Source organism: Onychostoma macrolepis, chromosome 19, assembly GCF_012432095.1.
Source record: "Onychostoma macrolepis isolate SWU-2019 chromosome 19, ASM1243209v1, whole genome shotgun sequence".
NCBI classification, from domain to species: Eukaryota; Metazoa; Chordata; class Actinopteri; order Cypriniformes; family Cyprinidae; genus Onychostoma; species Onychostoma macrolepis.
The window spans coordinates 14,113,559-14,135,138 of NC_081173.1; the positions used below are offsets into that span (position 1 = coordinate 14,113,559).

At 36.9% G+C, this 21,580-nt stretch overlaps 3 protein-coding genes across 3 annotated transcripts; all 3 read left to right on the plus strand.

Moving 5' to 3' along the window:
• The first annotated feature begins 232 nt into the window (after positions 1-232).
• On the plus strand, positions 233-16,663 carry si:ch211-250g4.3 (centrosome-associated protein CEP250). The gene is made up of 5 exons (XM_058754471.1): positions 233-357; positions 870-931; positions 1,029-1,277; positions 1,460-5,679; positions 7,611-16,663. The coding sequence occupies exons 2-5, from the start codon at positions 910-912 to the stop codon at positions 16,644-16,646; spliced, it is 13,527 nt and encodes a 4,508-aa protein (XP_058610454.1). The 5' UTR covers positions 233-357; positions 870-909; the 3' UTR covers positions 16,647-16,663.
• Positions 16,664-16,705: 42 nt separating this feature from the next.
• LOC131525125 (trichohyalin-like) lies at positions 16,706-20,092 on the plus strand. The gene has a single exon (XM_058752503.1). The coding sequence runs from the start codon at positions 16,706-16,708 to the stop codon at positions 20,090-20,092; it is 3,387 nt and encodes a 1,128-aa protein (XP_058608486.1).
• LOC131526277 (trichohyalin-like) lies at positions 20,014-21,039 on the plus strand. The gene has a single exon (XM_058754484.1). The coding sequence runs from the start codon at positions 20,098-20,100 to the stop codon at positions 20,887-20,889; it is 792 nt and encodes a 263-aa protein (XP_058610467.1). The 5' UTR covers positions 20,014-20,097; the 3' UTR covers positions 20,890-21,039.
• Positions 21,040-21,580: the final 541 nt, after the last annotated feature.

The following is a 21,580-nucleotide window of genomic DNA, read 5'->3' on the forward strand; positions in this document are numbered from 1 at the left end:
GATGTGCCATAATTTTGGCTCTCATTTAGTATGCATTTATTCTCAAAACAGTTAATACAAGTGGGTATTGCAATACTTCACATTACCATGCCAGGGGTGGACCTGTACTGTCATACACTGCGTTTATCAGAGAAGACCAGGCAGAAGAAGGTTTACCACCCACAGCCAATCAAATGCATGATAACCCAAAGCCGTGCCATTTTACGTAAATTACGTAGACATCAAGCATGTGCTAAAGTAAGATAAGATTTGTTTTTAAATGTTTAAAGTCACCTTCACCATTACTAGAGCAATATGCCTCCATCATCAGACCACAACTGTTTACAGAATTAATTCCATCCGGTAATAACACAAAAGGTAAGAATATTTTAAACAATTTTATAAAATCTTAGCTACACTAGGAAAAAAAAAATGATATACGAACAATTTTCACTCAGAAATGGCTAGTAAATTTCACAAACAATTATAAGGAAATGGTAACAAATTAAACATGAAATTTTGAAGAAGAAAAACTGAAATAGTATTTTCTTGTAAAACATATTAATAATCATTTTTATTTATAACTCCAAAATGTGTTTTACTTATAATTAAGTTTAAGGGAGATAAAAATTAAAACATTTGTTAAGAAAATAATGCAAGTCTATAAAAAATGCAGCAATCCCATTTCTGCCTCCTTAATACTCATATTTAAAAATGACCTTTTTTTTTCACAATACATTTCACAGTTAACATATTTTGAAAACTTATAACACTCAAATAACTTCACCTTTAAATTTATGTACACTTACTTTATCCTTTATTTTTAATTATATTTTATTATTTTTAATACTGTAGTACACAATGGAATTAATTTCTATTTAAATTTTCAGATCACAATTCAGCCTTTTTCAAACCATGTAGCAAGCAGCTATGGCAGAATCCAGAGATTACGGTAAAGTTCACTGCACTACTTAATTTAATCAAAATTTAATTGTGATTGTGTTATGCATTGTTTATTAATGCAGTGCAAATGTTCTCCTTCCCAACAGTTGGAGACTTCCTGACAGAATTCAAGGAACAGATAATTACGAGGGCGACTCGCGTCAGTGACATTGCTGAGGCTGTAATCTCCCAAAGTCTGATCCATGAAGCAGCAGCTCAAAAAGTGCAGGCTGCTCCAACCCAGCAGGAGGCAATGCGGCTCCTGTTTGAGGCTTTGGAAAGAGAGCCACCCCTAAACAGTGTGTCCTTCCATCTCATCCTGAGAATGACAGAGCCTGAACTGATTCAAGAACTAGGTTAGAAAATCTAATTAATTTTAGTGGATAGCAATAGTGCCATTTAACAAGAACTGGATCTGTCCAGTTTGTGTATTCTTATCACGAAGTTAATTAAGTCATGGCCATTATTAACATGGCACTACAAATTTACTATTATTTTTATTATTATAATTTTATTTATTTATTTATTTATTTTCCAGAGTGGAGACAACGCAATAGCAAGCATACGCAAACAGAGAGAACCAGTCCACCCAGTTCTCCCAGAGAAAAAAGAAGACAGGATGACAAAAATGGACATACAAGTGACATCCAGAAAAGAAAAGACTCTCTAAAAAGGCGTAGACTGGAAACAATGCGTGCCATTGAGCAGATCGAGAAACTTTGGGAAGGAACTAAGCAAGAAAGGGCTGAGATAGACAACATGAGACAGAGGATTCAGCGACAGCAAGATGAGATAGTCAGAATGACCACAGAGAAAAGACAACTTGAGAGAACTATTACTCACATGAAAGCCGAGATGGACCACATATGTGAAAGAATGGATCGTAATAAAGAAGAGGTAAATAGAGAGAGGGAGAGGATTGAGCAAATGAGATCTGACCTTCAAACCGAGCAAACCACCCTGGAGCAAAAGCGTGATGAAATCATGAGAGAGAGACAGAACTTGGAGATGATCAGATATGAGACTCTGAGACAGAAGGAGGAGCTGGAGAGCAACCGTGAAAGTACAAAGTACGAGATGGAACGAATGGAACAAATGAAAAGTGCCATACAAGTTCAGATCAATGAGATAGAGATGAAGATTGAGGAAACACAGAACGCAAAGTGTCAGATGGAGCAGATAAAAGCTGAAATAGAGGAGGAGAAAAGCGAGTTGGAGAGAAAGAAGTATGACATCAAGAGGCAAAGAGACCAATTTGAGCAGATTAAAGCTGACATACAGCAAGTAAAGATGGAAATGGAGCAAAGGTGGCATGAAACAGAGAAAGAAGGGTTGGAACAGAGAGCTATAATCCAAAGAGAGAGAGATGAGCTGAAATACCTGCAGGACGAGATTCAGAGAGCAAGAGAAGAGTTTGAAAGAAACAGAGAGTTTTCAAAACAAGAGAATGAGAGAATAAACCAGCTGAGAGCTCAAGCACTTACAGAAAACAACCTGATTGAAAAGAAATGGCAAGATGTCTTAAGAAAAGAAAAAGATCTGGAAGAGATGAAATATGAAATTGAGAGAGGTCGAGAGGAGTTGGTAATGAATGAAGAGCTGGTCAAAAAGGAATGGGAAAAGATTGAACAGGCCAAAGTGGACATACAAAATCACATGATATCTATGGATGCCAGAGTTGAGGAAATAAAAAGAGAAACTGATAGGGTGAAACATTTGAAAATAGAGATGCAGAAGGACAAAGATATTCTAGAAAAACAGAAGGATGATATACGAAAAGCTAAAGAAGAAATGGAGAAGAAGAGATATGAGGTAGTGACAGAGGAGCTAGAGCACCGAGCTCGACTGCAGAGGGAGAGAGACGAGCTGGAGAGTTTAAGAGTAGAGATACAAAGGGCTAACGATATGGAGAAAGCAAAGATACAGAAGGAGAAGGAAGAAACTGTTAAATTAAGAGAAGAAGCCAGACAAGAAAGAGAAATGACAGAACTGATAAAAGCAGAGATCAAGGCTGAAAAAGACAGCTTGAACCGAAGACAAGAGGAGATGCTGAGGGAGAGAAAAGTGTTAGAAAGAATGATACGTGAGACGGACAGAGCCAAAGAGGAGATCGAGAACAGCCAAGAAGTCACAATCCGGGAAAATGAGAAAATGGAAAAAATGAAGGCTGAAATTCAAGGACAAATTGAAGATATTGAGAAGAAAATTGAGGAGATCCAAAAAACAAAAGAACAAATGGAGGAGACAAAGGCTGAGTTGGAGGAAGAGCGGGAGGAGCTGGAAAGAAAGAGAGAATCGGTGAGAAGAGAGACCGAACAGTGTGAGTTCCTCAGAAGTGAAATCCTCAAGGTGAAGGAGGAAATGGAGAGCAGGTGGCATGAAACAGAGAAAGAGGAAGTCGAACTCAGAGCGAAAACTCAGCATGAGCTGGAAAGACTGGAAACATTAAGGGACGAGGTCCAAAGATCTCAGAAAAACATTGAGGAGAGCAGGATGGAGCTCTTGCAGTGGAAGGACAGTCTTGAAAAAATAAAGGTTCAGGCAGAAGACGACAAACTTGCTGCTATCAAACAGATGGATGAGGCTAAAGCAAAGAGAGAGGAGTTGACAAAAATGATAGAAAAGATGGACAAAGAGCGAGGAGAGATTAATAACAGCAGAGAAAAGGCTAAACAAGAAGCAGATGAAATCAAAAGCCTGAGAAATGAGCTACAAAGACAACAGGCAGAAATAGAGAACAGGTTTAGAGTTGCAAAACATGAAGAAGAGGAGGTAAGCCTTGCCAAACTTGCAGTCCAAGAGGCTGAGATGCTCTTAAAAAAGCAAATGGAAGAGTCAGAAAAGAGACGGTATGAAACCATAACAGAGGCGTTGGAGCAAAGAGATGAAATACACAAAAAAACAGAGGAGTTAGAACAAATAAATGAAGAGATACAAAGAGCCAGACATGAGCTAGAAACGTTGAGGCATTCTGAAAAAGAGAACCTGCAGAAAATGCTGGAGGATACACAGCAAGAGAAAGAGTTTGTTGAGCAAATGAAAATAGCTGTGCTGAAGGACAAGGGGGATCAGGAAAAGCGTTTAGCTGAGATGGACAAGGAGAGAGAGGAGCTGAAACAGATTAGAGTTCAGGTCCAGAACGAGAAGAAAGATCTAGAAAAACGAAGGTATGAAATGATGAGATATGATGTAGAACAGAGTGCTCAAGTGCAAAGACAAAGAGAAGAACTTGAGAAGATCAAGACTCAGCTAGTTCTGGACACAGAGACCATAAACAGAAGCAGAGAGTTAGCGCAACAAGATAGAGAGAAAGCTGAACGTCTTATGATTGAGATCCAGGAACAAAGAGAGGAAGTGAATAAAAGGTTAGAGGAGACAAAACTACGAGAGGACGCTTTGAGGAAGATGAGAGAGGACATGGAACACGAGAGAGAAGATCTGGAGAAGATCCGTGTGGAAACGCTGAGAGGGAAAGACACATATGAAGAGGTCAAGGATGAGATTAACAGAGTGAGAGTGGAGATAGAGAGGTTGTGGGATGAGGCTGAAAAGGGAGAGCATGAGGAACGTGAGAGGATGAACAGGGAGAAGGAGGAGATGATGAGGAAGATGGAAGATATGAAGAAGGAGATGGGTGAGATTGAAGACATGAAGATGAAGTTAACAAAACAGAAGAAGGACATCGACGTAAAGATGGAAAAGGCAAGGTTGGAAATGAATAATCTTGAAAAGATGAAAGCAGACCTCCAAAAACAGAAAGAAGATATTGAAATCCAGATGATGGAAGCAAAAAGTGAGAGATACCAGATGGAACTGATGAGGACTGAGATCTTAAAACAAAAAGAGGATGTTGAAAGGAAAATGGAGCTAGCAAAAGCAGAGATGGAAAAAATGCAGCTTGTCAAAGAGGAAATACAAAGACAAAGAGAAGAGCTGGAGCAAAGGATGCAGAAAACCAAACGAGAGATTGGAGAAATGGAGCTGATGAAGAGAGAAATGGAAGGGAAAAAGAAAGAACTTGACCAAAGAATGAAATTGACCATGAGGAAGAAGGAAGAGATGGAACGACTGAGGATGGAGATACAAAGGGCAAAAGACGAGATGGAACAGAAAAGAGTGGAGACGGAGAGGCAGAAATATGAAATGGAGCAAGTTAAAGCTGAAATCCAAAGAGCGAGAGAGGAGTTTGAACTTAGGATGGAGGAGAGAGATTTAGAAGAAGAGAAAGGACAGATGAACCTCACAATAATCAACCTTATTCAGCAGATTGAGGGGACGAGAGAAATGGTGCGGAAAGCAAAATTCCAGATTGAAAGCCGAATGGCAGGAAGTCAGATGGAGACAACAGACCAAGAGGAGATGAATGCTGAGATGCAGAGGCTCATTCTGGAAATTGAACACATCCGCGAAATGCTGCGAGGTCTTAAGGCTGAGGTAGAACACAACAAGGAAATGATGAAGAGAGACAGGGATGAGATGAGACTGTTGAAGAAAGAAGTTCAACGAAGGAGAAGAGAGATTGAATATAGAGAAGAAAGGATTATGAGAGAACGAGATGAACTAGAACTCATGAGAAATATGATGCAGCGGCAAAGAGAAGAACTGGAGGAGAGGCTGGAGGAGACAATTAAAGAGAATGATATGGTGGAGCAGATGAGAGAAGATGTGAAAAATGCTTTGGAGGACATAGAACAGGCAAAAGAAGAGATAAAGAGACAGAAAGAACTCATTGCTCTAGAAAAGACAGGCAAAGAAAAGGTAAGTCATAATTTACTTGCATTTAACAGATGTGTCATTATATTATCTGCATTATCAATATTGTCGGCAGCAAATGGACTCTTAAAGTCAACATGAAGGGTCTGTAACCTATTTTACAATGATGCAACTTACACACGTGGTCAGAATTGTTGGTACCCTTGGTAAATATGATCAAAGAAGGCTGTGAAAATAAATGTGCATTGTTAATCCTTTTGATCTTTCATTTATAAAGAATCATAAAAATCTAACCTTTTTTGTTAACCATGGTTTTACTACAAAAACACCTTTTGAGTGACGTATACGCGCGACAGATCGCTTGCGTAAACTAGAACACAAACGAAGATTTTTAACTCAAACCGTTGCAGTCTGTCAGTCCTATAATGCAAGTCAATGGGCACACAATCTTTGAGAGTAAAAAAAAACATGCACAGACAAATCCAAATTAAACCCTGCGGCTCGTGACGATACATTGATGTCCTAAGACACGAACCGATCGGTTTGTGCGAGAAACTGAACAGTATTTTTATCTTTTTTTTTTACCTCTAATACACCACTATGTCCAACTGCCCTGAGCGCGTGCATGGCATCCGGTGCGTGACGTCTGTATGTGCTCTGGCATAGTTTACGCAAGCGATCTGTCGCGCGTATACGTCACTCAAAAGGTGTTTTTGTAGTAAAACCATGGTTAACAAAATTCAACAATGGTTATGCTTCCAAAACCATAATTTAAACACGGTGCCACAGCTGGAGAATTGCATAAAAAGGTTGAGTTTCGGGGTCAGAAAACAGCACCTACATCACCACATGTTGTTTGGGGGGGGCTTCAAGAAAAAAAAAAAACAAGAAAAGAAAATGCTTTCACCAAAAAGCAGTAAACACTCCAGATGGGTTTGGTGAACACAGGGATAAAAAGTACCCCATGTGTACAATGAAATATACTGCTGTATTGTTGATGTTCTGGGCCTATATTTCTGCTGAAGGTCCTGGACATCTTGTTTAGACACGTGACATCATGGATTCTATCAAATACCAACAGATACAAAATCAAAAAGTGACTGACTCTGTTAGAAATCTTATAATGGACCATGTTTGGATTTTCCAACTGGACAATAATCCAAAAACAAACCTTAAAAACAACTAAAAAAAAAAAAGGGTCACTGGGCACAAAACCATTCCAGCCCTCTGACCTGAACCCAATAGAAAATGAGTGGGGTGAACTGAAGAGGAGAAGCACCGTCATGGAGCTGGGAATCTAAAGTGATTCTGGATGAAGGAATGGTCTCTGATCTCTTGTCAGGTGTTCTCTAACCTCATCAGGCATTATATGAGAAAACTCCTATACTATTTTGTCAAATGGAGGTTTCAAAATGTATTGAATAAAGGGCTACCGTTAATTGTGTCCAATGTGTATTAGAGAAAAAAAAAAACATTTATTTCATAATGATATTTTCCCCCATTTTAAATTCTTATTCTCCAATGAAAGGTTAGATTTTTGTGATTTTCTTTTTAAATTAAAAGATCAAAAGGATTAACAATGCAGATTTACTTCCACAGCCTTCTTTGATCATATTTACCAAGAGTATCAACAATTCTGACCACGTGTGCATTACACTAAAACACAACAATCATGGGCGAAACAAGAGGAAAAGAATTAGACAAAGACCTGCAATGAATTATACACACATATTAAGAAAGTAAATAGGGTCAAATTTGATGCTGACAAATATGAAGAACATTTCAGAACATTTCTTGTACTATACAAAAAAATGCTAAAAAGGCTTTAAACTGAATTTTTACTGAAGAGGGTGAAAATTAAATTGATCATGAACTGTGTTCAGGATAACTGTATACTGTATATAGCATATCTAAAAATAAATAAATAAAAATATTGAGACAGAGATGCAAATGCAAACAAGAACCATTTATTTCAGGTTCAACCAGCCATCATTCCAACCGAGAGCAAGGAGTATGCAAAAACAGAAGAACCAGCTGCCATTAAAGTGGAAGACTTTGTGAGTGATATACAGAGAGAAATACAAGAACTGGAACAATATAAAGAAATCATTTTAAAAGAGAAACATGAACTAGAGAAAACTAAGGAGGATGTACAAGCGGTAAAGAATGAAGCTGAAGAGAGGATGGCAAAATTACAAGAGGAGGAAACAGAGATGGAAAAGAAACGAGTGAGTCTACAAAACTGGGAAAGACTGCTGCAATCAGAGAGAGAAGAACACCAGAGAGGTTTAGATATAATATGGAAAGAGAAAGAGCAGCTGGATCAAAGAAAGAAAGAACTAGAGAGTATGGAAGTAAATCTACAGAGAGAGAAATGTGAATTGGAAAAAACAAGATTGATGGAGATTAAACAAGTTGATGTGCAAGTCCAAACTGATGTGATGTATGATAGAGGAAAATATCAGATGATCTTGGCTATGGAGGAGCTGGATAAAGAGCGACAGGCTCTGGAGTATTTCAAAGAAGACTTGCTTGCACAAAAAAGTACAATTGAGAGACAACTGGCAGAAATAAAAATGAGCAAGAATGAATTTTTGCTCAAAGAAGCCGCACTGCAAACTGCAACAAAAAATGCAGCAGATATAGAGTTACAATTAGAGCTGCGAAAACAGGAGCAACAACGAACAAAAGATGAGCTGGAAAAGACAAAGCTAGAAATACAAAAACGATCGGGTGACCTGCAGGCTGAGATTACAGAAAGCAGAGAAAAAGAGGACATGATAAGAACAGAATTAGAAAAAGCAAGAGATGTCCTAAATCACATTCGACAGGATATAGAAAAACAAAAGCAAACCATGGAGGCTGACCTAAAAGACACTTTTGCTAGAGAACTAGAAGACATAGAAGCTCAGAGAAAAAGGATAGAGGATGAAAAGAGAATGTTACAGAACATGAAATATGAGCTGCAAAAAGAGTCTAGTGATATCGAAAGATTAAAACAGGATGTGCAGAAAGAAAGGCAGAACATGGAGAAATGGGCAGAGCAGCTTAACCAAGAGAGGGAGGAACTAGAAAAGAAAATGTGTAATATGCAACAAATACAAGCAGAAATAGCGAGAGAAAAGAAAGATCTAGAGAACCTGAGAGAGGAGAATGAGCTGACATTAAAGGAGATCAAAATGGAGAGAGACACTCGAGAGAAAATAAATGAACTCATTTTACAGCAAAAAGATGATTTTGAGAATGAGAAGGAGGAAATAAAGAAAAGAGAACATGAACTGCAGCAAATGCAGGCTGATATTAACAGACAACAAAAAGACATGCAGGATATTCAGAATATAGTTTTAATGCAAAAAAGTCAACTTCAGGAAACACAAGATGAAATACTTGAAAAGCTAAAACAGGTGGAAGACATCAGGCAGTTCACACAAAATGAAAAAGACAATCTTGACCGAGAAAGGGCGGCTATAATGGAACAGAAGCAGCAGATGGAGAGCAACTTGACAGAGGCATTAAACAGAGAACTAGAAACTGTGGAGCTTGTGAAAAAAGAGGTACTAAATGAGAAGCGACTTATTGAGGACTGCAGAATAGCTTTAATGAGAGATATAGAAGATCTGGAGCAGAAGAAAATCAATTTGGGTTGTCAGGCAGAGGAGATAAAATTACAAAGACAAATTATTGCAGAAGAGAAAAGCAAGTTGGAACAGACTGAATCTGTGCTGCAAAGAGTAGCTGAAGATACTGAGAAGCTAAGACAAGATACACTAGCTGAAAGACAGAAACTTAAAAACACTGCTGTGCAACTTCAGAAAGAGAGAGATGCCATTGTGAGCCTTGCAGAGGAGACAAAAAGAAAGAGAGAGGACCTGGATAAAATGCAAGCTGATGTAGAAAAGCAGGAAAAAGCATTTGAGATACTGAAGGTCATGAAGGCTGATCTGCAAAAAGAAGGCGGTGCCATTGAAAATTTAAGACAAGCTGTTCAAAATGACATACAAAACGTAAAAGATATGGAAGCCAAAATTCAAAAAGAAAGGCAATACATTGATAGTCTTGTTGAAGAGATTGAAAAGAGGTCGAAAGCTCTGGATGAGATGCACATTGAGGTTGAAAAAGAAAAGCAATATGTTGAGTCTGAGAGAGATTTGTTAGAACAGGAAAAGTCTAAGCTCAGAGATCTCAAAGATGAATTTGCACAGCAAAAAGAACAGAACATTATTATACTGGCAGAGATAGAGAAAGAAAGACACAACCTTGTGCAGATAAGTGAAACCATCTCAAATCAAAGGTGCATTATTGAAAGTGATAAAGAAAATTTAAGACGGAGAGAAAATGAACTGAAACAAAAAGAAGCAGAGATTGAAAACAAACAAAAACAAATAGATGAGTTGAAGAGAAGTTTAAGAATGGAAAAGATGCAAGTCGAGCAGATGCAAGCTGACCAAGATCAACAATGGACAGTTGCACATGAAAAAATAGAATACGTTAAGACTGCAAGAGATAGAGACGCAGCCGATCTGGAGAAAGAGAGACAGGAAATGGAGAATTTGAGAGAAGAACTGAGGGTGGAATATGAAAATGTGGAGCTCCAAAATAAATATTTAATTGAGCAAAAAGAAGTATTTGAAAGCCGCATAAAATCACTAGAAATGGATGAAACTGACCTGAATATACATACATCACAACTTCATGCAAAACGGAAAGAAATAGAAGATATTCAGGATGTTGTCATGAAAGAGAAGAGAGAGCTTAATGAAAGACAGGCTGAAATGGAAAAGCAAAAGAGAGAATTAGAGAATGTGATGGACAGACTTGAAAAAGATAGGACTAATGTAATGGAAGAAAGACAAAGAGTTAATGGAATTGCAGTAGAACTGAAGAGGGAAAGTGAAACAGTGGAGCTGATGAAACAAGAAGTGCTCAGAGAAAAAGAATCTATTGAAAACAGCAGGCAAATACTGAACAAAGATCTAGAGGATATAAAAGAAAATAGAATCATCTTAGCTGAGGAGTTTGAGACCTTAAACTACCAGAAACAATTGACTGGCAAAGAAAAGCAGGAATTTGATCAAATTAAAAATGAGCTCCAACAAGAAAAGGAAATTATTGCTAAACTAAGGCAAGACATAGAAAATGACAGGCAGAAGGCTGAGGAAATGGCGATCAAACTTCAAAAAGAAAAGGAAGATATAGATATTTATTTTGCCAGGATAAGATCAGATGAAGGAGATCTAAGAAAACAAAAACAATCAATTGAATCTGATAGTGACACTCTTAAAAAGGACAAGTCTGACCTGGAGAAAACTAAAGCAGAGATAGCCAGAGCAAAAGTAGATCTTGACAACCAAATTGAATCTCATAAAAGACAAAATGAGGTAACATTGGCAGAGATACAGAAAGAGAAACGCATTCTTGAGCAGTTAAGAATGAACATATCACAACAGAGAGATGATCTAGAAAAGGACATTGAACAAACAAGATACAAACAAGCAGAGCTGCAAAGTCTAAAAATGGAAATTCAGAAAGAGCAAACAGAGATAGATGAGCAGAAGGTGATGATTGCACTAGAGAAGAGTGGGCTAAAAGACATTAAAGCTCAAATAGATAAACAGAATAAAGATATAGATGAAACCAAAGAACAGATTAAAAAGGAGAGAGATGATATTGAGAGAGAAAAGGCAGAATTAATGAATCAAAAACAACATATGGAGGTAAATTTGAGGCAAGAACTAAAAATGGAGAGTGAAAAGTTAGAGCTGCTCAGAAAGGAGTTGTCTGATGTAAAGGAAGGAATCGAAAACTGCAGGAAAAGCATAAAAACAGACATGGATACCGTGGAACAAACAAAGCTTGATGTGGTGAAAGAGTTGGAGAATATTAAGCTTCAGAAACAAATGATTGAGGATGAGAAAGATATGATTGAGCAGATAAAATCAGATCTAAAAAGAGAATCTGAAGACATTGAAAAGATAAAAGTAGAGACACAAAATGAAAGACAGAAGCTTAAGGAAGCAACAACCCAACTTAAGAAAGATAGAGATAATGTTGAGAGTCTTGCAGAGGAACTTGACAGGAAAAAAGTGACACTAGAATATATGCATCAGGAAACTGAATTGCAAAGAAAAGCAAATGAGTCTAATAAACAGATGCAGGAAAGGGCTCTACTTGAGCTGAAGAAAACTGTGACAGATATAGCAAGAGCGAAGGAGGATCTTGAAAACCAGCTCGTTGAAGAAAGAGAAAAGAACAAGATCACACTAGCAGAAATACAGAAAGAAAAAGACATGCTTCTTCTACTGAGCGATAGTATTTCAGAGCAACAGGACAACATTGCAAATGAGAGACAACAAATGAGTCTGAGAGAGACTGAACTTGAAAAACTCCAAGCTCTGATTTATAGACAGCAAAATGAAGTGGAAGCCACACGAAAAGCTCTCACAATGGACAAAGACAGACTTGAAAAGAAGACAACTGAAATAGATCAAAAACAGAGGAAAGTAAATGAAATCATGGAATTTACAACAGGAGAAAAGGCTTATATTGAGAAAGAGAAGTCTGACATGCTAGCACAGAAACACCAAATGGAGACTGAACTGGAAGTCAACAGGGTAGAACTGAATAATGAAAAAGAATTAATTGAGGAAAGGACCCAAATGTTGAAAACATACAATGCTGACATAGACGAAAAAAGAGCAGCCCTAGATAGAGAGATAAAGGAGCTTCAATATCATAAAAAAGCTATTCGAGATGAGAAGGATGATGTAGAACAGATGAAGATAGAGCTGCAAAGACAAACTGAAGATATGAGAAGGCAAAAAGAGGAAACACAAATTGAAAGACAGAGTTTGGAAAAGATGGCTGAACAACTTCAGAAGGAGAAAGAAGATATTGTTAATCTTGCTGAAGATACAAAGAGAAAGAATGAGATACTGGATGAAATGAAAGTATTACATGAGTCCACATTAGAAAAACAGGACATGATGACTGAGCTGAAAAAGAAGTCTGAAGATGTTGAGCTTCAGTTGAAGGAGATATTGACTGAAAAGGAAATGTTGGAAAATGATAGACAACTGCTGAAGAGAGACATGGAAGATCTGCAACAAAAACTAGTTAATGTAGACAGAGATTCAGAGAGTCTGAAACTTGAGAGAGAAGCTTTGGAGAACGAGAAGGAAGTAATAAAACAGATCAAAACTGACCTGCAACAAGAAACACAAGAGTTTAAGAAGATCAAACTACAAACACAAGATGAAAGACAAAAACTGGAGGAAATGACAGCTCAACTCCAGAAAGAGAGAGAAGAAATCAACAATCTCATTAAGGAGACAGAAAGAAAAGGCATGGTCTTGAATGAAATGAACACAGAAATTGAAGTGAAAACTAAAGCCATTCAATCTGATAGAGACATGCTTGAGAAAGAAAAACATGAATTGGAGAAAACCAAACATGAACTTGCTAAAATCAAAGAAGATCTTGAAAAGCAATTTGCTGAGCAAGCAGAAAAGAAAGAATTAATTCTGGCAGAGACACAGAAAGAGAGAGACACCTTAAAGGAGATGAATGAGACCATCACAAGACAAATACATGATATTAAAAATCAAGAGGAACAAATGAGACAAAAACAGCATGAACTTGAGCAACGGCACACTGAAATTCAGGATCTGCAGAGAGAAATAGACAATGACAGAAACATTATAATAAAAGACAGAATTCAGCTTGATCTGAGACAATCTGAGCTAGACAAACAACAGACAGAAGTGAATGATATTATGGAAAAAATGAGGAATGAGAGAAGCCAACTAGATGAAGATAAAAAAGAGATTGAAGAACAGAAACAGCAAATAAAGAAAGAAAGAGATGATGTAGACCAAAGCAGAAAAGATCTGACCGCAGACCTAAAGATGGTGACACTTCAGAAACAAGTGTTTGAAGATGAGAAGAACAAGTTAGAACAGATGAAGATTGAGCTGCAAAGAGAAGTGGATGATATCAGAAAGCTCAAAGAAGAAACACAAAATGAGAGAAAGAGTCTGGAAAAGATGGCCGAAAAACTTCACAAAGAGAAAGAAGATATTGCTAATCTTGCTGGAGATACAAAGAGGGAATATGAGATTCTGGATGAAATTAAAGTTGGAAATGAGTCTTTAATGGCAGATCTACAAAGAGAGAAAAACAATCTTGAGCAAATGAGATTGAACATCTCCAAACAAATTGATGATATTGAAAATGAGAAAGAGAAAATAAGACTGAGACAAGATGAACTAGATCAACTACAAGCAGAGATTCATAAACGACAAAGTGAAATGAAAAAGGAAAAGAACAACATTGAAAGTGAAAGAGCTGCAATGACCAGAGAAAAACAGGACATGATGACTGAGCTGAGAAAGAAGTCTGAAGATGTTGAGCTTCAGATGAATGAGGTATTGACTGAAAAGGAAATGTTGGGAAATGATAGACAACTGCTGAAGAGAGACATGGAAGATCTGCAACAAAAACTAGTTAATGTAGACAGAGACTCAGAGAGTCTGAAACTTGAGAGAGAAGCTTTGGAGAACGAGAAGGAAGTAATAAAACAGATCAAAACTGACCTGCAACGAGAAACACATGAGATTGAGAAGATCAAACTACAAACACAAGATGAAAGACAAAAACTGGAGGAAATGACAGCTCAACTCCAGAAAGAGAGAGAAGAAATCGACAATCTCATTGAGGAGACAGAAAGAAAAGGCATGGTCTTGAATGAAATGAACACAGAAATTGAAGTGAAAACTAAAGCCATTCAATCTGATAGAGACACGCTTGAGAAGGAAAAACATGATCTTGAGAAAATCAAAAGTGAACTTGCTAAAGCCAAGGAGGATCTTGAAAAAGAAAGAGAAAAGCAAGGAATCATTCTGGCAGGGATACAGAAAGAGAGAGACAACCTAGAGGAGATGAACGAGACCATCACAAGACAGATACATGATATTAAAAATCAAGAGGAACAAATGAGACAAAAACAGTATGAATTCGAACAACTGAAAACTGAAATTCAAAATCAGAAACAGGAACTAGACAATGACAGAAACATTATAATAAAAGACAGAAGTCAGCTTGATCTGAGACAATCTGAGCTAGACAAACAACAGACAGAAGTGAATGATATTATTGATAAAATGAGGAATGAGAGAAGCCAACTAGATAAAGATAAACAAGAGATTGAAGGACAGACACAGCAATTGAAGAAAGAAAGAGATGATGTAGACCAAAGTAGAAAAGATCTGACCGAAGACCTAAAGATGGTGACACTTCAGAAACAAGTGTTTGAAGATGAGAAGAACAAGTTAGAACAGATGAAGATTGAGCTGCAAAGAGAAGCGGATGATATCAGAAAGCTCAAAGAAGAAACACAAAATGAGAGAAAGAGTTTGGAAAAGATGGCTGAAGAACTTCACAAAGAGAGAGAAGATATCGTTCATCTTGCTGAAGATACAAAGAAAAATAATAAAATTATGGATGAAATGAAAGTTGCAAATGAGTCTTTAATGGCAGATCTACAAATAGAGAAAAACAATCTTGAGCAAATTAGATTGAACATCTCCAAACAAATTGATGATATTGAAAATGAGAAAGAGAAAATAAGACTGAGACAAGATGAACTAGATCAACTACAAGCAGAGATTCATAAACAACAAAGTGAAATGAAAAAGGAAAAGAACAACATTGAAAGTGAAAGAGCTGCAATGATCAGAGAAAAACAGGACATGATGACTGAGCTGAGAAAGAAGTCTGAAGATGTTGAGCTTCAGATGAATGAGGTATTGACTGAAAAGGAAATACTGGAAAATGATAGACAACTGCTGAAGAGAGACATGGAAGATCTGCAACAAAACATAGTTGATGTAGACAGAGATTCAGAGAGTCTGAAACTTGAGAGAGAAGCTTTGGAGAACGAGAAGGAAGTAATAAAACAGATCAAAACTGACCTGCAACGAGAAACACATGAGATTGAGAAGATCAAACTACAAACACAAGATGAAAGACAAAAACTGGAGGAAATGACAGCTCAACTCCAGAAAGAGAGAGAAGAAATTGACAATCTCATTGAGGAGACAAAACGAAAAGGCATTGTCTTTGATGAAATGAACACAGAAATTGAAGTGAAAACTAAAGCCATTCAATCTGATAGAGACATGTTTGAGAAAGAAAAACATGAACTGGAGAAAACCAAACATGAACTTGTTAAAATCAAAGAAGATCTTGAAAAGCAATTTGCTGAGCAAGCAGAAAAGAAAGAATTAATTCTGGCAGAGACACAGAAAGAGAGAGACACCTTAAAGGAGATGAATGAGACCATCACAAGACAAATACATGATATTAAAAATCAAGAGGAACAAATGAGACAAAAACAGCATGAACTTGAGCAACGGCACACTGAAATTCAGGATCTGCAGAGAGAAATAGACAATGACAGAAACATTATAATAAAAGACAGAATTCAGCTTGACCTGAGACAATCTGACCTAGACAAACAACAGACAGAAGTGAATGATATTATGGAAAAAATGAGGAATGAGAGAAGCCAACTAGATGAAGATAAAAAAGAGATTGAAGAACAGAAACAGCAAATAAAGAAAGAAAGAGATGATGTAGACCAAAGCAGAAAAGATCTGACCGAAGATCTAAAGATGGTGACACTTCAGAAACAAGTTTTTGAAGATGAGAAGAACAAGTTAGAACAGATGAAGATTGAGCTGCAAAGAGAAGCGGATGATATCAGAAAGCTAAAAGAAGAAACACAAAATGAGAGACAGAGTCTGGAAAAGATGGCCGAAAAACTTCACAAAGAGAAAGAATATATTGCTAATCTTGCTGGAGATACAAAGAGGGAATATGAGATTCTGGATGAAATTAAAGTTGGAAATGAGTCTTTAATGGCAGATCTACAAAGAGAGAAAAACAATCTTGAGCAAATGAGACTGAACATCTCCAAACAAATTGATGATATTGAAGATAAGAAAGAGAAATGAAACTCAAAGAAGATGAACTAGATCAACTACAAGTAGAGGTTTATAAACAACAAAGTGAAATGAAAAAGGAAAAGAACAACATTGAAAGTGAAAGAGCTGCAATGACCAGAGAAAAACAGGACATGATGACTGAGCTGAGAAAGAAGTCTGAAGATGTTGAGCTTCAGATGAATGAGATATTGACTGAAAAGGAAATACTGGAAAATGATAGACAACTGCTGAAGAGAGACATGGAAGATCTGCAACAAAAACTAGTTAATGTAGACAGAGATTCAGAGAGTCTGAAACTTGAGAGAGAAGCTTTGGAGAACGAGAAGGAAGTAATAAAACAGATCAAAACTGACCTGCAACGAGAAACACATGAGATTGAGAAGATCAAACTACAAACACAAGATGAAAGACAAAAACTGGAGGAAATGACAGCTCAACTCCAGAAAGAGAGAGAAGAAATTGACAATCTCATTGAGGAGACAAAACGAAAAGGCATTGTCTTTGATGAAATGAACACAGAAATTGAAGTGAAAACTAAAGCCATTCAATCTGATAGAGACATGCTTGAGAAGGAAAAACATGATCTTGAGAAAATCAAAAGGGAACTTGCTAAAGCCAAGGAGGATCTTGAAAAAGAAAGAGAAAAGCAAGGAATCATTTTGGCAGGGATACAGAAAGAGAGAGACAACCTAGAGGAGATGAACGAGACCATCACAAGACAGATGCATGATATTAAAAATCAAGAGGAACAAATGAGACAAAAACAGCATGAACTCGAACAACTGAAAACTGAAATTCAAAATCAGAAACAGGAACTAGACAATGACAGAAACATTATAATAAAAGACAGAAGTCAGCTTGATCTGAGACAATCTGAGCTAGACAAACAACAGACAGAAGTGAATGATATTATTGATAAAATGAGGAATGAGAGAAGCCAACTAGATAAAGATAAACAAGAGATTGAAGAACAGAAACAGCAAATGAAGAAAGAAAGAGATGATGTAGACCAAAGTAGAAAAGATCTGACCGCAGACCTAAAGATGGTGACACTTCAGAAACAAGTGTTTGAAGATGAGAACAACAAGTTAGAACAGATGAAGATTGAGCTGCAAAGAGAAGCGGATGATATCAAAAAGCTCAAAGAAGAAACACAAAATGAGAGACAGAGTTTGGAAAAGATGGCTGAAGAACTTCACAAAGAGAGAGAAGATGTCGTTCATCTTGCTGAAGATACGAAGAAAAATAATAAAATTATGGATGAAATGAAAGCTGCAAGTGAGTCTTTAATGGCAGATCTACAAAGAGAGAAAAACAATCTTGAGCAAATGAGATTGAACATCTCCAAACAAACTGATAAAATTGAAAATGAGAAAGAGAAAATAAGACTGAGACAAGATGAACTAGAGCAACTACAAGCAGAGATTCATGAACGACAAAATGAAATGAAAAAGGAAAAGAACAACATTGAAAGTGAAAGAGCTGCAGTGATCAGAGAAAAACAGGACATGATTACTGAGCTGAGAAAGAAGTCTGAAGATGTTGAGCTTCAGATGAAGGAGATATTGACTGAAAAGGAAATACTGGAAAATGATAGACAACTGCTGAAGAGAGACATGGAAGATCTGCAACAAAAACTAGTTAATGTAGACAGAGATTCAGAGAGTCTGAAACTTGAGAGAGAAGCTTTGGAGAACGAGAAGGAAGTAATAAAACAGATCAAAACTGACCTGCAACGAGAAACACATGAGATTGAGAAGATCAAACTACAAACACAAGATGAAAGACAAAAGCTGGAGGAAATGACAGCTCAACTCCAGAAAGAGAGAGAAGAAATCAACAATCTCATTGAGGAGACAGAAAGAAAAGGCATGGTCTTGAATGAAATGAACACAGAAATTGAAGTGAAAACTAAAGCCATTCAATCTGATAGAGACATGCTTGAGAAAGAAAAACATGAACTGGAGAAAACCAAACATGAACTTGCTAAAATCAAAGAAGATCTTGAAAAGCAGTTTGCTGAGCAAGCAGAAAAGAAAGAATTAATTCTGGCAGAGACACAGAAAGAGAGAGACACCTTAAAGGAGATGAATGAGACCATCACAAGACAAATACATGATATTAAAAATCAAGAGGAACAAATGAGACAAAAACAGCATGAACTTGAGCAACGGCACACTGAAATTCAGGATCTGCAGAGAGAAATAGACAATGACAGAAACATTATAATAAAAGACAGAATTCAGCTTGACCTGAGACAATCTGACCTAGACAAACAACAGACAGAAGTGAATGATATTATGGAAAAAATGAGGAATGAGAGAAGCCAACTAGATGAAGATAAAAAAGAGATTGAAGAACAGAAACAGCAAATAAAGAAAGAAAGAGATGATGTAGACCAAAGCAGAAAAGATCTGACCGAAGACCTAAAGATGGTGACACTTCAGAAACAAGTTTTTGAAGATGAGAAGAACAAGTTAGAACAGATGAAGATTGAGCTGCAAAGAGAAGTGGATGATATCAGAAAGCTAAAAGAAGAAACACAAAATGAGAGACAGAGTCTGGAAAAGATGGCCGAAAAACTTCACAAAGAGAAAGAATATATTGCTAATCTTGCTGGAGATACAAAGAGGGAATATGAGATTCTGGATGAAATTAAAGTTGGAAATGAGTCTTTAATGGCAGATCTACAAAGAGAGAAAAACAATCTTGAGCAAATGAGACTGAACATCTCCAAACAAATTGATGATATTGAAGATAAGAAAGAGAAAATGAAACTCAAAGAAGATGAACTAGATCAACTACAAGTAGAGGTTTATAAACAACAAAGTGAAATGAAAAAGGAAAAGAACAACATTGAAAGTGAAAGAGCTGCAATGACCAGAGAAAAACAGGACATGATGACTGAGCTGAGAAAGAAGTCTGAAGATGTTGAGCTTCAGATGAATGAGGTATTGACTGAAAAGGAAATACTGGAAAATGATAGACAACTGCTGAAGAGAGACATGGAAGATCTGCAACAAAAACTAGTTAATGTAGACAGAGATTCAGAGAGTCTGAAACTTGAGAGAGAAGCTTTGGAGAACGAGAAGGAAGTAATAAAACAGATCAAAACTGACCTGCAACGAGAAACACATGAGATTGAGAAGATCAAACTACAAACACAAGATGAAAGACAAAAACTGGAGGAAATGACAGCTCAACTCCAGAAAGAGAGAGAAGAAATTGACAATCTCATTGAGGAGACAAAACGAAAAGGCATTGTCTTTGATGAAATGAACACAGAAATTGAAGTGAAAACTAAAGCCATTCAATCTGATAGAGACATGCTTGAGAAGGAAAACATGATCTTGAGAAAATCAAAGGAACTTGCTAAAGCCAAGGAGGATCTTGAAAAGAAAGAGAAAAGCAAGGAATCATTTTGGCAGGGATACAGAAAGAGAGAGACAACCTAGAGGAGATGAACGAGACCATCACAAGACAGATGCATGATATTAAAAATCAAGAGGAACAAATGAGACAAAAACAGCATGAACTCGAACAACTGAAAACTGAAATTCAAAATCAGAAACAGGAACTAGACAATGACAGAAACATTATAATAAAAGACAGAAGTCAGCTTGATCTGAGACAATCTGAGCTAGACAAACAACAGACAGAAGTGAATGATATTATTGATAAAATGAGGAATGAGAGAAGCCAACTAGATAAAGATAAACAAGAGATTGAAGAACAGAAACAGCAAATGAAGAAAGAAAGAGATGATGTAGACCAAAGTAGAAAAGATCTGACCGCAGACCTAAAGATGGTGACACTTCAGAAACAAGTGTTTGAAGATGAGAACAACAAGTTAGAACAGATAAAGATTGAGCTGCAAAGAGAAGCGGATGATATCAAAAAGCTCAAAGAAGAAACACAAAATGAGAGACAGAGTTTGGAAAAGATGGCTGAAGAACTTCACAAAGAGAGAGAAGATATCGTTCATCTTGCTGAAGATACGAAGAAAAATAATAAAATTATGGATGAAATGAAAGCTGCAAGTGAGTCTTTAATGGCAGATCTACAAAGAGAGAAAAACAATCTTGAGCAAATGAGATTGAACATCTCCAAACAAACTGATAAAATTGAAAATGAGAAAGAGAAAATAAGACTGAGACAAGATGAACTAGAGCAACTACAAGCAGAGATTCATGAACGACAAAATGAAATGAAAAGGAAAAGAACAACATTGAAAGTGAAAGAGCTGCAGTGATCAGAGAAAAACAGGACATGATTACTGAGCTGAGAAAGAAGTCTGAAGATGTTGAGCTTCAGATGAAGGAGATATTGACTGAAAAGGAAATACTGGAAAATGATAGACAACTGCTGAAGAGAGACATGGAAGATCTGCAACAAAAACTAGTTAATGTAGACAGAGATTCAGAGAGTCTGAAACTTGAGAGAGAAGCTTTGGAGAACGAGAAGGAAGTAATAAAACAGATCAAAACTGACCTGCAACGAGAAACACATGAGATTGAGAAGATCAAACTACAAACACAAGATGAAAGACAAAAGCTGGAGGAAATGACAGCTCAACTCCAGAAAGAGAGAGAAGAAATCAACAATCTCATTGAGACAGAAAGAAAAGGCATGGTCTTGAATGAAATGAACACAGAAATTGAAGTGAAAACTAAAGCCATTCAATCTGATAGAGACATGCTTGAGAAAGAAAAACATGAACTGGAGAAAACCAAACATGAACTTGCTAAAATCAAAGAAGATCTTGAAAAGCAGTTTGCTGAGCAAGCAGAAAAGAAAGAATTAATTCTGGCAGAGACACAGAAAGAGAGAGACACCTTAAAGGAGATGAATGAGACCATCACAAGACAAATACATGATATTAAAAATCAAGAGGAACAAATGAGACAAAAACAGCATGAACTTGAGCAACGGCACACTGAAAT